Genomic DNA, 14,182 nt, shown 5'->3' with positions numbered 1-14,182 from the left:
GTGTGTGTGTGTCTGTCCCATCTGTCCTATAGGAAATTCAGCAGCAGAGGGGGTGTGTGTGTGTGTGTGTGTGTGTGTGTGTATGTGTGTGTGTATGTGTGTGTCCCATCTGTCCTATAGGATATTCACCAGCAGACGGGGCGCGCGTGTGTGTGTGTGTGTGTCTTGTTGAAAAGTTAAAGGTAGGGAGCATGGAAGTTAACAGTAAGAGTTATGTGTTTGTCTTATTGTAGCATACACAAAAAGATTCAACATTTGGCTTAGACACATGGTAAACTAATTTCATATACTTATGTCACTCTTGGGTTGAACAGTGTCCTTTTGATCTTGCGATTCGTGTGGCTCTCTAGGTCAGGTTCTCATTTTTGCCCTTTCTTCTTTGGAGAAGTCTCCTCTCCTGTCCCTGGTTTGGGACCTATGGCTATGTTCTCTGGGCCAGCTGTAGAGTTGTTATATAGAAAGAACTCTGGGAGCAATAATAAAGATGGGACTGAGGGGACAAATAGAGAAGGAAAGGCTGGAAGTGAGGAGGCTTAAGAGGTCAGGGAAACTTGATTAGAGACTGCAATCTAAGAAGACACTCATCAGATTTATCCCAGAGGGTCCCCAAAAAGAGAACCAGGATCTACTGATGAAAACCAAAACCCAACAGCTGCTTGAAGATGGCAACAGACCACCTTGATTTGTCATTGTGGCTTATTAGAAGAAAGGGCTTAAAAGGTTTATTAGTTATTTATTGCTACATAATGAATTCTCCCAAAATATAGTGGTTTACAACAGCGAACAGTTATTATCTCACAGTTTCCGTGGGTCAGAAATTCCACAGTGGCTTCATTGGGTCGCTCTTTTAAGGGCCTCCAATGAGATGCTGTCATCTGAAGCCTCAGATCTCTGAGGCTGTTGGCAGGAAGCCCTAGTTTCTCAGAAGCAGCTGTTGGGAAGGAAGTTGCAGTTTTTTGCGAAATGGGCTTCTCCATAGTGCTGCTTGAGTGTCCTCCTGACATGGCAATTGGTCTCACCCAGAGGGAGTGACTCAACAGAAAGCCCAAGGAGGAAGCCACAATGCCTTTTTGACCTAGTCTCAGAAATCGCACACTGTCACTTCTGCCATAATCTTATGGTTGGAAGCGAGTCTCTAGTATTCGGGTCGCAGTCAAGGACAGGGGAATTGAGCTCCACCTCTTGAAGGGAGGTGTATTCAACAATCTATAGACAAAGCACCTGGAACAGGGTCACACAAGTAGACTTTGAAAGTTCCTTCATACCTGAGATTTTCCTATTCTATTCATGAATCAGTAGACAAAGGACAAACCTCAAAAGTGTCCAGTACTTGAGTCCTATCACCCTGGAAGCAGCTCACTGAGGCTCTGACAATGTATTTGTCAAGAGGAGAGCCTACATAATGGCTTCAAGGAAACTCCATCAAGTGGCAATGAGGTTAGACTGAAACTGCTTTTGTGGTGTAATGAGAACATTATGATTTTGAGAAAAGACAGTGAACACAGAAAAGGCTATAGTAGGCGATTATGTGATTATATTATTCTTGGGACCAAAAAAGTGATTAACAATATACAGTAGTTAAGTTTTCTTTTTCTTTTTTTTTTTTGGAAATTGCTTTATTTGGATGTGTAGAAAATAAAGACTTCTGAGATTTCCTGGTTACTAGAAATTACTGAGCATCCAGGAGCCATGAGTTTATAAAGTTATACTCTCATGACAGTGAAAAAGAAATAAATGGGAAGTCATGGTCCAAACATGAAGCAAATTAAGTTGTAGCCTGATTTGGAGCAATTGATAAAAAGGAGAATCCACTTGATCTCAATGACTGAAATAGTCTCCTTCTATAGGCAGAGGTTTATGACAAACACTGCTCTTTATGGGTCTGATCTTCCACTTCCAGGGCATGCAGTGGGCAATACTATACTATAATCTTGATACTGTCAATGCTGGTTACTGACACTATTTAGAATCAACCTCTGATCAACTACAGAGATAAGTATAGATGTAAGAAGGCAAACGATAATAACAGCAACAATGGTATTGTTTACAGAGGTTGAGGTGAGGTAGGGGAGTGAAAGAGGAAAGAAAAGGAGAAAAGTGAATACTATAGGGTCTGAATGTTTCCTCCAAAATCCAGGTTGAAATCTATTCCCCAATATGGCAGTATTAAGATGTGGGACCTTGAAGAGGTGATTAGGTCATGAGAACTCTGCCCTCATGAAATGGATTAATACCTTCATGAATTAATGGGTTATCATGGGACTGGAGCTGGTGGCTTTATAAGAAGGGAAGAGAGACCTGAGCTAGCACACTCAGCCCCTTCACCATGTGATGCCCTGTGCCCCTATGGGACTCTGGAGAGTCCCCACCAGCAAGAAGGCCCTCATCACATGCAGCCCCTTGACCTTGGACTTCTCAGCCTCCACAACTTAAGAAATAAATTAATTTCTTTACAAATTACTCAGGTATTCTGCTAGTTTTAGGTATTCTGTTATAAACAACAGAAAACAGACTAACAGAAAACAGCACATGAACTTTCTTCAACTTACATCGTTGAAGTGGTGGAGAATGTTTGATAGACATTATACAAAGTTACCAAATCAAGAAACTGTGTTAGAGTACAATAAAATTAAAAGTATTATTTCAAGTTAGAGTAGAATTCCAACAAAAATCAGGAAGGAAGGGAAGTGGTATATGGTGTGAGCTAAGTTTTTAATTTTTTCACAGCAAGGGGTCACAAGTTACTGACTAATCAAGAAATGGATGTGTGAGCACATTCTACACAGTGAGGGTGCTTCCCACGAGGTTAACCAGAACCAAAGAATGACTGGTGGCTCTGGAAATGGAGTGTAAAAGGTGACTTTCACATCTTTGATTCCTAGCCTTCTATACTGTTTGAATTTACTTTGTTTTCTGTCCTTCTATACAGCTTGAATTTATTTTCTTACCACTTACTTAACATTCATAACTTTTTTAAGTGACAAAAAGTCCACATAATCGGTAGCATCTATAAGTTGACATTAGCCTGTGTTCACCAGGTTTTAGTAGATAAGCTTCACAAGCGTCAACCCCTCCAGTTAACAAATGGCAAGATTTCACTTATTTCATAAATTGGCACTTCACACTTAATGCTTCCTCTTGAAATAAACAGTAGGAACCAGTTTACAAATCACTACATTGGTAATAAAAACTATATAACATGAGCTAAAATACTATAACTTATCCTTAAATCTGCATTTTTATACCACCAAAAGTGAAAACACAACCGGAAAGACCTTACAGTTTTCAGGGTTAACATAAATGGGCAAGATTCCAGGCTCAGCAAAGTACTATGATACTCCTTTCTAGGAATACTCGATGAAGTAATTTTAATGCTCCTCTACCCACCACTGCCCAAACACTAAGGGTTATTCTTCTGAGGTTTTTTAGGAAAAACAAAAAACAAAACTTTAAGTTCTGGCATACATGTGCAGAACATGCAGGTTTGTTACATAGGTATACACGTGTCATGGTGATATGCTGCACCCATCAACCCGTCATCTATATTAGGCATTTCTCCTAATGCTATCCCTCCCCTAGTCCCCCATGCCCTAACAGGTCCCAGTTTGTGATGTTTCCCTCCCTGTGTCCATGTGATCTCATTATTCGACTCCCACTTATGAGTGAGGACATGCAGTGTTTCATTTTCTGTTCCTGTGTTAGTTTGCAAAGAATGATGGGTTTCAACTTCATCCATGTCCCTGCAAATGTTTTATGGAAAGCCCATGTCCATCTTCTGTATATATTTAAAGCCAACCAGGTTGGGTTTAACTACCTAACTGGAAGAATGTTCAAAAGATTCAACGATGATTAATAGTAGTTTTACCAAAGGAAAAAACTACTACTTGTCTTGGTTTAACAAAACATGACTGTTAAAAAACACATCTCCTTGGAGCAACCTAAGTACCACATAAAGAGGGAAGAAGCAGAGAGACTATAGCAAAAAAAAAAAAAAAAAAAAGATACAGCTGGTAGTTAGCGTCTAGGTGAAGAAAAAGGCCTGTTACATAAAAGTATATTTTTTCTCTGAGGAATGAACAAAAAGATTGTATGAACATGTTTTGGGCTTCTACAGAAAAAGCATTTTTATACCCATAAAAAACACTCAGTCTTCTATTTTATAAACTATGAAGGGATGTGTACTATAGCAATTGACAATAATCACACAATATACATCAGGCACCACTCATGCTTTCTGTAAGGAAATTTATAGGAAGGGTTAAACTACCATAAGCCCTGTGGATGACCTATAGTGCTATATTAAAAAACAAAACAAAATAACAACAGAAGAATGGACTAATTCACTGAGCTATCTCCATACAATGGAATAGAATACAGCAATGAAAATGTACAAACTCGTACTTGCAAGTAACATGGATGAATCTAACAAGCTTAACGTTCACTGAAGACTAGACACAAGTGATACATATTCCTGATTCAATTTATATAATAAATAAAACCACGTAAAACTAACCATGGTGTTAGAAGTCAGCATACTGTTTAACTCTGGAAGGGATAGAGATCAGAAAGGGTCAAAAGGGGACTTCTGGGGTTGTGGTGAAGTTCTGTTTCTTTTAATCTGGGTGCTGGTTACAGGGGATGGGTTCACTTTATGATAATTCATCAAGCAGTTGCAGTTATGATTTGTACACTTTTCTAAATATACGTATACTTCAGTTAAAAGTTAACTTAAAAAATAACATATGGTGCCCCTGCTAGTGTATGTGTCACCTTTATGCAGAATTTTTTAATGTGTCCCTTCTGGAGAGATGGATTAGAAAAAGGCAACCCTGTGGTCAGCGGCAGCCCCACAAGTCTGCACCTTCATAAACAGGGCGTAGGCTGAGTTTCATCCCCACTGGTGCTTAGCTAGAAACAAAACCACACATCTGGATGGACATCTGCAAATCTGCAAAAACACTCATTTGACCCTCCCTCACCACAGCTTTAAGAGGAGGGCAGGGCAGACGTCCGTGGTTTACAGATGAGGAAGTGGCACAGAACAGTGAGACCAATGCACAAAGGTGTCATGGCTAACGAGCCACAGAGGCAGGACTGACCTCTAGGCCAGTAGCTCTTCACACGCTTCTCATTCCTTTCGGAGAAGGGAAACAGGAAGAAGCTTCTCTCTCTGTTACTGTGTACCTTGTTATGGGTCACCTCAAATGCTTTCTGGAATAAGATAGGCCATGAATACATGGTCCAATGTTCTTATTACTGGACTTTAGTAAAGGTCCTTGGTTCTAAGCTTATTTGAAAGATATTCGCTAAGCCTATACTTAAAAATAAACATTCATCTTTTACATGTTTACATATGGAAAAAGATCTGTAGAATGGGGATGTTCAGATAGCAATAAAGCATGCTGACCCTCCCGCAGTTTAAAATTGACTTAAGGATATAGATATTTTCATTTTTTCTTGAAGAAAAATAAAAGAGAAAGATGCACACAGTGCATATGTCTCACTTACCTAAAAGTGTCTGCTTATTTTGGGAGGAGTCAGGCTCAGCAGAACATCTGCACGAACGGAGAACAATCACTCCTCCAAGCACGCCATCTTCACTGGCGAGGAAAGGTGAACCTAGGCAGAGAGGACTAGTAGTCATTTTTCAGTGAATTTTTTTTTAATTTTCAATTTTCATTTCATTACTAAAACAAAAACGTGGCATGAATAAGATCTTGAAAGATGCCCATTTTCTGACAATCACCTTTGTTCATATCTCATTATACACTCGATGGCAAAGGGAGGTTTATGCCTGAACGGGGCCATTTCGCAAAGAAAATGCCACACGCTGCCAAGAAGATGAGGAGGGAGTGTGCATTACTGTATTCAGAACGGAACTGGAAACACTACCAGATTAAAGGACCAAAACACAAATACAGGAAAAAATGCTCAACGACTCCCTTTGATCAACTCTGAGAGATCACTTACCACAGGGTCTCCCTGCTGTCAGGGACACACCACCAAAAGCTTCAGTTTACTACCTTAAATGCAGTTTGAAACAATAAGCTACAAACTTTATTATAAACATTTTAAAATGCTTCTGATGGTTCATACAAATAAGGGTGAAACTGAATTTCCATGATGAGAGTCTGGTGGTTAGAAAGAGTTGGGCCTCTTTGAGATCTCACACACTGAACCACTGTGAGCATTTCAATTACATTATATTTTAAACCCCCATTTTTCTTCCGTAAGGACATCATCTTCAAACATCTGGCATAGCAAGTGAGCACATGGAGAACAAATGCAAAATTAACCCAAGCACTGTCAAAGAGTGTAATAATAATCAAACCCAACCAAATTGGATTTGGTGGGAGCTTCTGGTTAAACTTCGTATTATATAAAACACATGCAGTTTTCTCCGTCCCTCCCCAAATCCTAGTGAACTGATGGAAAAGGATGAAAAAAGCCATAGCCCAATAAGGGCAGAGAAAGTGGCAGACAAGGAAAAAACTGACCTTTTGGAAAATGGTAAGAAGACAAGTAAGTGGTTACTCACATAGCAAACCCAAGAAAGCTGAAACCTAAGTTTTCATGGGGCAGGGGGAAATTGGAGTGGAGAAAACCCACAGGAAACCAAGCCAGTTTTGCCATTAAAATGCAAAAGCGTTCAGAAATTGAAGGCTTCAAGTTTCTCTTGAAGGAACTTGGGCATGGATACAGGGTAGAGATGATAAAAGATGGTTGGCTGAGAGTGTCCAAAAGAATCCTCTAGACCAGAGGTTGTCCTACTAAGAACGCCATTATTTTGTTCTCTCTTTACTTTTGAAAGGGTTGTTAAAAAGGGGGGCGGGGGGAGGAGGAAGAAGAGAAGGAGGAGAATATGCCACAAAGACCATGCTATTGGCTGCAAAGCCCATAATCTTTATTCTCTGGCTCTTTTACAGAAAAATTTTGCCAACTTCTGATCTAGAAGAGAAGATCAGAACTGCAGTTCCTTTCCAAAAAGGAAGTTACTCCTCTCTAACCCTGAGAAAGCCAGGGTATTTATTCTCTAGAGAAGGTGAACCAGAGAGTTGAGACTTGGGAACATCAGGATTAGCCCAGGGCAGGAAAGAGGCTGCATACTGAAAACAGGTTGCTGAGGTGTAAGCCTTTATGCTAAACAGTGAAATAACCAGCTCCTCGGATGCAAGAAATCAAGCTGATATCCTACAAGAAGTGATGGGATAATCCCTTTCTGGCAACCCAGCCAACTAAAGAGTAAAGATCTACTTGAGAGTCCGCCCCCACCTCCTGCAAAAGAAAAGACATGTCCTTGCCTAAATAAGGGCTTCTAGATGACAAGTATGATTCATACACAAAAGGTTTTTAGTTCAGCTTGTTGTTTATTAAATAGTTAATACCAAACAGTTGGTATTTAACTATTAAAAAAGCACAGACAATCTAGGATTACCAGGTGTATTTATTAGTCCTCTGTTTTAGGAAAGACAGAGACTAAAATAAAATAGTAACACAGAGAAAATTTGGGCAGGTGTACTGAGCAGAAAAAAAGTAAAACAACAATAACAAATTAGAAGCTGGCACAGTGGCTCACATTTGTAATCTCAGCACTTTGGGAGGCTGAGACGGGCAGATCACAAGGTCAGGAGATTGAGACCATCCTGGCCAACATGGTGAAACCCCATTTCTACTAAAAATACAAAAATTACTGGGCGTGGTGGTGTGTGCCTGTGATCTCAGTAACTCAGGAGGCTGAGGCAGAATTGCTTGGACCAGGGAGTCGGAGGTTGCAGTAAGCTGAGATTGTGCCACTGCATTCTAGCCTGGCAAAAGAGCAAGACTCTGTCTCAAAAAAAACAAACAAAAAACCTTAAAAAGACAGATGAAAAATTAGTGAAAAATATAAGAAAATAATAAGACTAGGCCAGAATTATCCAATATGCAAATAATAGGAGTTTCAGAAAGAGGGACTGGAAAAAATAAAAGGAGTAAAATTTCAAAGAAATAATTCAAAAACATTTCCAAGAATTGAAGATGAGTGTTCAAATTGAAAAGTCCATCAACCTCCCAGTACAGCTCATGAAAAAAAGCCCCATGAAGATTTATCACTATGAAATGTTAAGATACTAAGGAAGGAGAGAAGGGTCTAAAAACTTTCAAATGGGAAGAAAAGATCACATGGGAAGTAAGGGTATTGTAATGACATCAAATTTCTCAACAACACCTGAAGCTAAAAGATTATGAGGCACTAAAATGCTGAGGAAAAGTTATTTCCAACCTAGAATTCTATATTCAGCCAAAAGGTCAATATGGTATAAAAGCAGAATAAAACGCTACAAAGTTTCAAAGAGTTTACCTCCCATGCATTCTTCCTCAGAAAGCTACAGGATGACTGTGCATTGACAGAATGAAGGAGTGAGGTAAATAATGAAGAAGAAATAAGATCTGGATGCAGAGGATCCAAAACAAAAGAAGATAATGGGATTCCAATGGCACAGCTATGCAGCAAACTGAGACAGCAAACTGTCCAAATTGGAGCATGAAGCCAGAGGAGGCCAGGAAAGGTAATTCCAAGGGCAGGGAAAAATAAACTGAATACATGCTGGTTTGAAATTATTGAGAAAAAAATGTTTCAGATTTTGAGGGAAGTTTGGAGATGAAAGACTGACTGGTACCAAAAAAATAATAACAAGACTTGTACAAGAAATGAAACGGAATCACAGTATACTATGTAGTTAAGATGTGAATAGCTAAAGTAAACAAATATAAACTCTCCTACTGATAAGCTAAAAAAGCGGGGGAGGAAATATGATACATTGAGAGTAGGAGTTTAATTTTCAGAATGACCCTGCCATGAAACATTTTATTATCATTTACAGATGAAGAACCTGAGCTTCAGAGAGGTTCAATCACTTGCTATAGCCATGCTATCGTTGAGTAGGAAATATGGCTTCCCCTAGCATCTTCTGAGTCATGAACTTTGCTAGCAATGCCTCTCAGGTAACAAAAAAAATCCGTGAATAATCTCAAAATGCAACAGTGTGCTGGACACCTCCACCCCAGCAGCACTCAAACTCGGCACCTCCAAAACTGTTCCTTTTACCACCAAATCCAGAAACTTCTCCTGGGCTCCTATAGCTTTATCTAAGCTCTAAAATGCTTTTATCTGTTAGCTCTCCCTGTGACCTCATTTTTGCCTGCCCCACTCCCTTCATTCCCACTGACAAGACCCTCAATGTGCTTTCATTGTCCAAGAAACCCTGCAATCAGCTCCAATCAGCCTTCTGCTCTAGTCGTTCAAATCTCTAAATTAAGTAATGCAATAAAAATGTACTAAGTGCCAGGACTCTTCCAGGCACTGGGGATATAGAAGTGAGCAAAGTCCCTGCATACATCTAGTTGAGCAGCTTTGGGGATAAATATTAAACTCTACGAACAGTATGGAGATCCACCCAACAGCAATAAGTGCTGTGAAGAAAATGAATCCAGGTAAATGATGGAGACTGTCACTGGGGGTGGGCTTCGTCTACATCTAAAAGCAAGAAGGCCTCTTTTGGTAAGGAGCTAACCATGTGATAATCTGAGGAAAGAACATTCCAGGCAGATCAACTGGCAAATGCAGAGACTCTATGGTGAGGGAGGGAGGGAGGAAGGGAGGGAGGAGAGAGAATAGAACATGAGTTTAAGAGAGAGGCAAGGCCAGGTCACAGTGATAGCATTAATTTGGACTTGTAAAAGTTACTTAGCTATGCAGAATGTAATGACAAGCAAGCATAAAAGCAAGAAGCCACTAAAGCGGCTGCTGTGGCAGCCCAATTGAGAGTTAACAGTGGCTTGGGTGAGCCTTGTGACAATGGAGGCTGTCTACAGAAGCTGGGTCTGCGATATATTCTGCAAGTAGAACTAATAGAATTGTTCATGGAAGGGACATGGGAGGCATGGAAAACAGAGACATCAAAGTTTACTGTAATAAGAGATATGCATCCCAGCCATGGCCACATCATTAAACAACTGAAAAACCTGTAATAGCTCCCAACTGACTGAGAATGATGCCCAAATTCCTCAGTCTAGCATAGCCTTTCTTATCCTGCCCAATCTTATCACACTGTTTATTTTTACACATTATTTGGACTTCCCATACTCCACTACCCTAAGATTTCCCTTCCCTGGTGCCCTTTCTTCCCATAAACTGAGTCTGTTCTTCGGCTCTAGTGCCTTTGAAGCATCCTAGTGATTAGCAAAATGATTCCAACACACACACACACACACACACACACACACACACACACACACACCTGCCTATATCACTGCAGTGTGGCAAAGAGAATGGCAAGAAAGAAGAGAATGGAACTTTTACACAAGTGCTCTGAAAGGGAGTAGGCGCTCCAGGCTACCATGCAAGCTTATGTCGGCATTGCATTTGATATGAACTCATCCAATTATTTAATGAAAGCATGGTTAGAGTATATTTGAAGATTCCACATTTTTTGTGAAAAATACTCAGATTTTTACATTATCACCATGGTGCCAGAAAAACACTAACACAGGCAGAAAATCCTGTTTTAGTCTTGGGATAGCAACTATGTGTTATTAAGATATAATTTTTTAATTGCACTGTTCAGGTAATGTATATTAAAAGACATCTTTGAAGGCTGTTATGAGGACTGAATTTATATGTATGAACTTTTTTTTAACTTCTAAGATGCTATTTAAACATTTGGTGGCAGTAACATTGATGGTAAAGACCCTTCAGCATTTTGTTGGTTTTCAAAGACTATCATGTGGAACAAGATATATTATTATACCAGCCTAGCTAATCTTCTACAACAGCTGGAGCCAGCATTCAACTGACTAGATGGTAGTGGTGATAGGGTATCAATATCCCAAGTTAAAAATGTTAAAGTGTGTATATAAAAGGAAACATCATTTCTTACTAGTAAAGAAGAAAGGAAGGAAAATTAACATGAAGTAACATGCGGGGCACTGCCTAAGTGCTTTCTATACCCACATAGAGAACCAAGGATAAAATTTAATGAACTAAGACAATCCTAAATTCCATTAACATATGTGCAAGCAGCTGCATAAAACAAGTGGATTAATAAAGAAGTAAGAAAGAAGACCAACGTTTATTCACTATAATAAAATTGTCTCAACTAGATCTCCTAAATACCTAAGCCTGTAACTGCTATGGAATGAAACTGTCACTGCAGATGGTGAGATATACTCACTGTGATTAAATGTATGTAACCTGGACATTCACTTAGGTTGTAAATCCAGACTATAAACAAATTACAGACCTACTTACTGTATTTGTGCTATAAACTCTAAGGATGAAAACACCAAAGAAATCTGAGAGGAGAACCATGACAAATATTAAAACAGAGACGTTAATAAGAATTTAAATGCATATTACTCTGATTGCTAGTAACAGATTCCTAACTAGAATAACCTAGAACAAAAAGAGGAATTTGCCGTCTCATAAAATCTAAGAGGAAAAAACCAAAAGGGTTAACCCTGGTATGATCAACTGGAACCACAAGGCCAGTGGAGTAGAGTTAGGATTAGACAAACAAATCCACTGATGTCCACAACACACTAATGGGCAGAACACAGGGCCAGGAAACCAGGAAATCGGAGTTCCAATTTGGTGCTGTCTTCTTTAATAAAACACTTTATCTCTCTGAACCTTGCTTTTTTTCCTTCATCTGAGAAATTAGACACTGGACTAATAGTCTCTGATGTGCGTGTATAGTGTTAGGAGTATTTTTAGTATTCAAGATTCTTCTCTACCCACAAGCAGCAACCAGTATTACCTGATACCAGACAAGCTAAAACATCAGGGTTCCTTTTGCAAAACCTGACGCAAAGGTTCCTCTTCAACATGTAAGAATTTATCAAGAGAGGGATTCTGTAGCTAGAAGGTAACTGCTAGTGTTCCACCTTCCCATTACATTTAATAAAGAATTTCTGTCCTTTCAATACATTTCTGTGCATTTCTTTTTCTTTTGAATGCCTATGTACCAAATCACTTGAATGCCATTTTCTCTTGGAGGAATTACACATGTATTGAGAAAAATAATTATATTGACACACAGAGAGAAACCGTTTGGAGGTCAGGTGAGCAAGAAAATAAAGAACTGGGTAATGATGACTATTCCTTACTGAAAACGTATACCCCAAATCCACAACAAGAGATTATGAATACCTTATTTAAATATCCTACTTATTAAAGTAGGATAACAGTTTATGCTTCCTGGAAGATCAAGGACTTTTTCTCTTAGATGCACTTAAGTCTACAAGATTGTCTCCATCATCCTGTAAGATGTATATTAAGTTAACTGCATTCTACCATTTGCTGCTCCTACAAAAATCCCAATGGAATGATCTTCACTACACTCACTTTATAGAAGAGAAACCAAAGGAAAGAAAGAAAGATCCTCAAGTACATGGAGGTAAATGAGCCTACAGAAACACAAGCAAGTGGGAGCGCACTGCAGCACTGGCCCAGGCCTCTGTCTGCAAATCCTGAGGACTACACCTGCTCCTCAAGAATCCACCTCACTCCAGGTATCATCACTGTCTGCCATTTTCTGGTGATAAGCATAATTTTAAGGTATCCAACTTAAAGAGGAGAGGAGAGCTGAATTGAGAACTGAGTTAAGTTTGGCCAATAATCATTTTGAAATCCCTTATCTAACAAAATTTAAAAGATAGGAAGAGTCAACTTGTTTCAGAACAGAAAATTCCAAACTTCCAAACTATAATCAGAGCCTATAGATATGGAAGAGATATTCAATCTTTGAATAAATTTACTGACTCTGCCACAAAGATTAGGAGGAAGAAACCAAACTGAGAATTAAATTAAAGCCTCGGCTTCTTGCTTTAGTCAATCATATATGTAACTGATACTGTACTAGAAATAACAACAGTTTTTTTTTTGTTGTTGTTTTTTAAAAGTTTAACACAAGGTCTCTGTCCTCAAGGAAATATTTCAGTTGAGGAGAAAAAACAACATATTTTGAAAATCATAAAGTAGTCTAGGAAGAATCAGAAAGCATCATCTTTTTTTGAATATTCCATCCCAGCATTCTATCTGCAAGTGGAGGGACCTGGGAGCCCACAAACCCATCAACTAGCAACAATGATAGGTTGAGACAGGTGAATTGCTGACCAAGGGAGCAAGTGAGAATGCCCTACAGAGAACTGAAGACTCAGTGGAGGGGAGGCCAAATGGGCCTAGGTTTCCAGCCCTAGTTCCAGCATTCTCCATGATTAACTTTTAGGTAAGAAGTTCTTTGCCTTCAGAATCCACTACCCTGCCAACACCCCAAAAGATGCAGAGAAGGTAGTGAACACCTTCCTTCCCCCATTTCTAGCTACTAGACCTCCATCTCCAGGAGTATCACAAAATAGAAAAGGAAAAAATAAAGCCAGGTAGTGGCAGAAGGCAAACTGTCCTTTGTGGGAGCAGGTGGGGTGGTACAGATGCACATTTGCATATTAATACTAAACTAGAAGCCATGAATTTGAGAAGTACAACATTCATCCAACAAATATATTTTATAAAAATCCACTTTAAAATATTTAAGAATCAGTTCTGTACCAACTACTGTGTATATAATGAAAAAGGCAAAATCACTGGTCTCAAGTCATCTATGATATTACAATCACAAAACAAGCAATGCTAGAAGGGAAAATCAAGCAAGATAAGAGAGATACATTTGTATGACAGGTATGGAGGAAGACAGCATTTTAATCAGGATGGTCAAGGATGCCCTCTCTGATAAAGGTAAAATTTAGAGAAAAACCCCAGCAAGTAAGAGAACAAACAACATAGGTAGTGGAGGCTTGGGACAAAAATGCTTCTACTGTAATAAGGAAATATATCTCCATATACAATTTACATAGCATAGATAATATGCTCAATGACCAGGTATATACCTCATTTTACATCAAGAAAAGGAGGGATGGTTGTATTCAGCTGATTGTTAAGTTGTCATCCTTAATGGTTGTTAACTGTCTTGACTATCCCATGACAAAAAAGTAAATTTTCAAGAAATTACTGTTCTTCTAATAAATGTACCACAAAAACTACCCCTGTAGGTTTTAAATAACAATAACAAAAACCCACAAAATTATATAAATGAAAGTGTCTTACTCCAAGGCCTATTCTATAGATATAAGTACCATCAAGAGTCCC

At 39.0% G+C, this 14,182-nt stretch overlaps 1 protein-coding gene across 6 annotated transcripts in view; it reads right to left on the bottom strand.

Annotated features, from left to right (window-relative positions):
* TASP1 (taspase 1) overlaps window positions 1-14,182 on the bottom strand; it is a 249,705-nt gene that overhangs the window by 51,258 nt on the left and 184,265 nt on the right. For all 6 annotated transcript variants that reach the window (XR_001821353.2, XM_017517441.2, XM_017517445.2 and 3 more), the window contains one exon: window positions 5,509-5,619. Coding sequence is in view for 5 of the 6 variants with exons in the window: in XM_017517441.2 (XP_017372930.1) it covers window positions 5,509-5,619 (111 nt within the window). In the remaining variant the exon portion in view is untranslated. The remainder of the gene's footprint in view (window positions 1-5,508; window positions 5,620-14,182) is intronic.

This window comes from Cebus imitator, unplaced genomic scaffold (assembly GCF_001604975.1).
Source record: "Cebus imitator isolate Cc_AM_T3 unplaced genomic scaffold, Cebus_imitator-1.0 Scaffold632, whole genome shotgun sequence".
NCBI classification, from domain to species: Eukaryota; Metazoa; Chordata; class Mammalia; order Primates; family Cebidae; genus Cebus; species Cebus imitator.
This window is presented reverse-complemented; position numbering and strand designations above follow the sequence as displayed.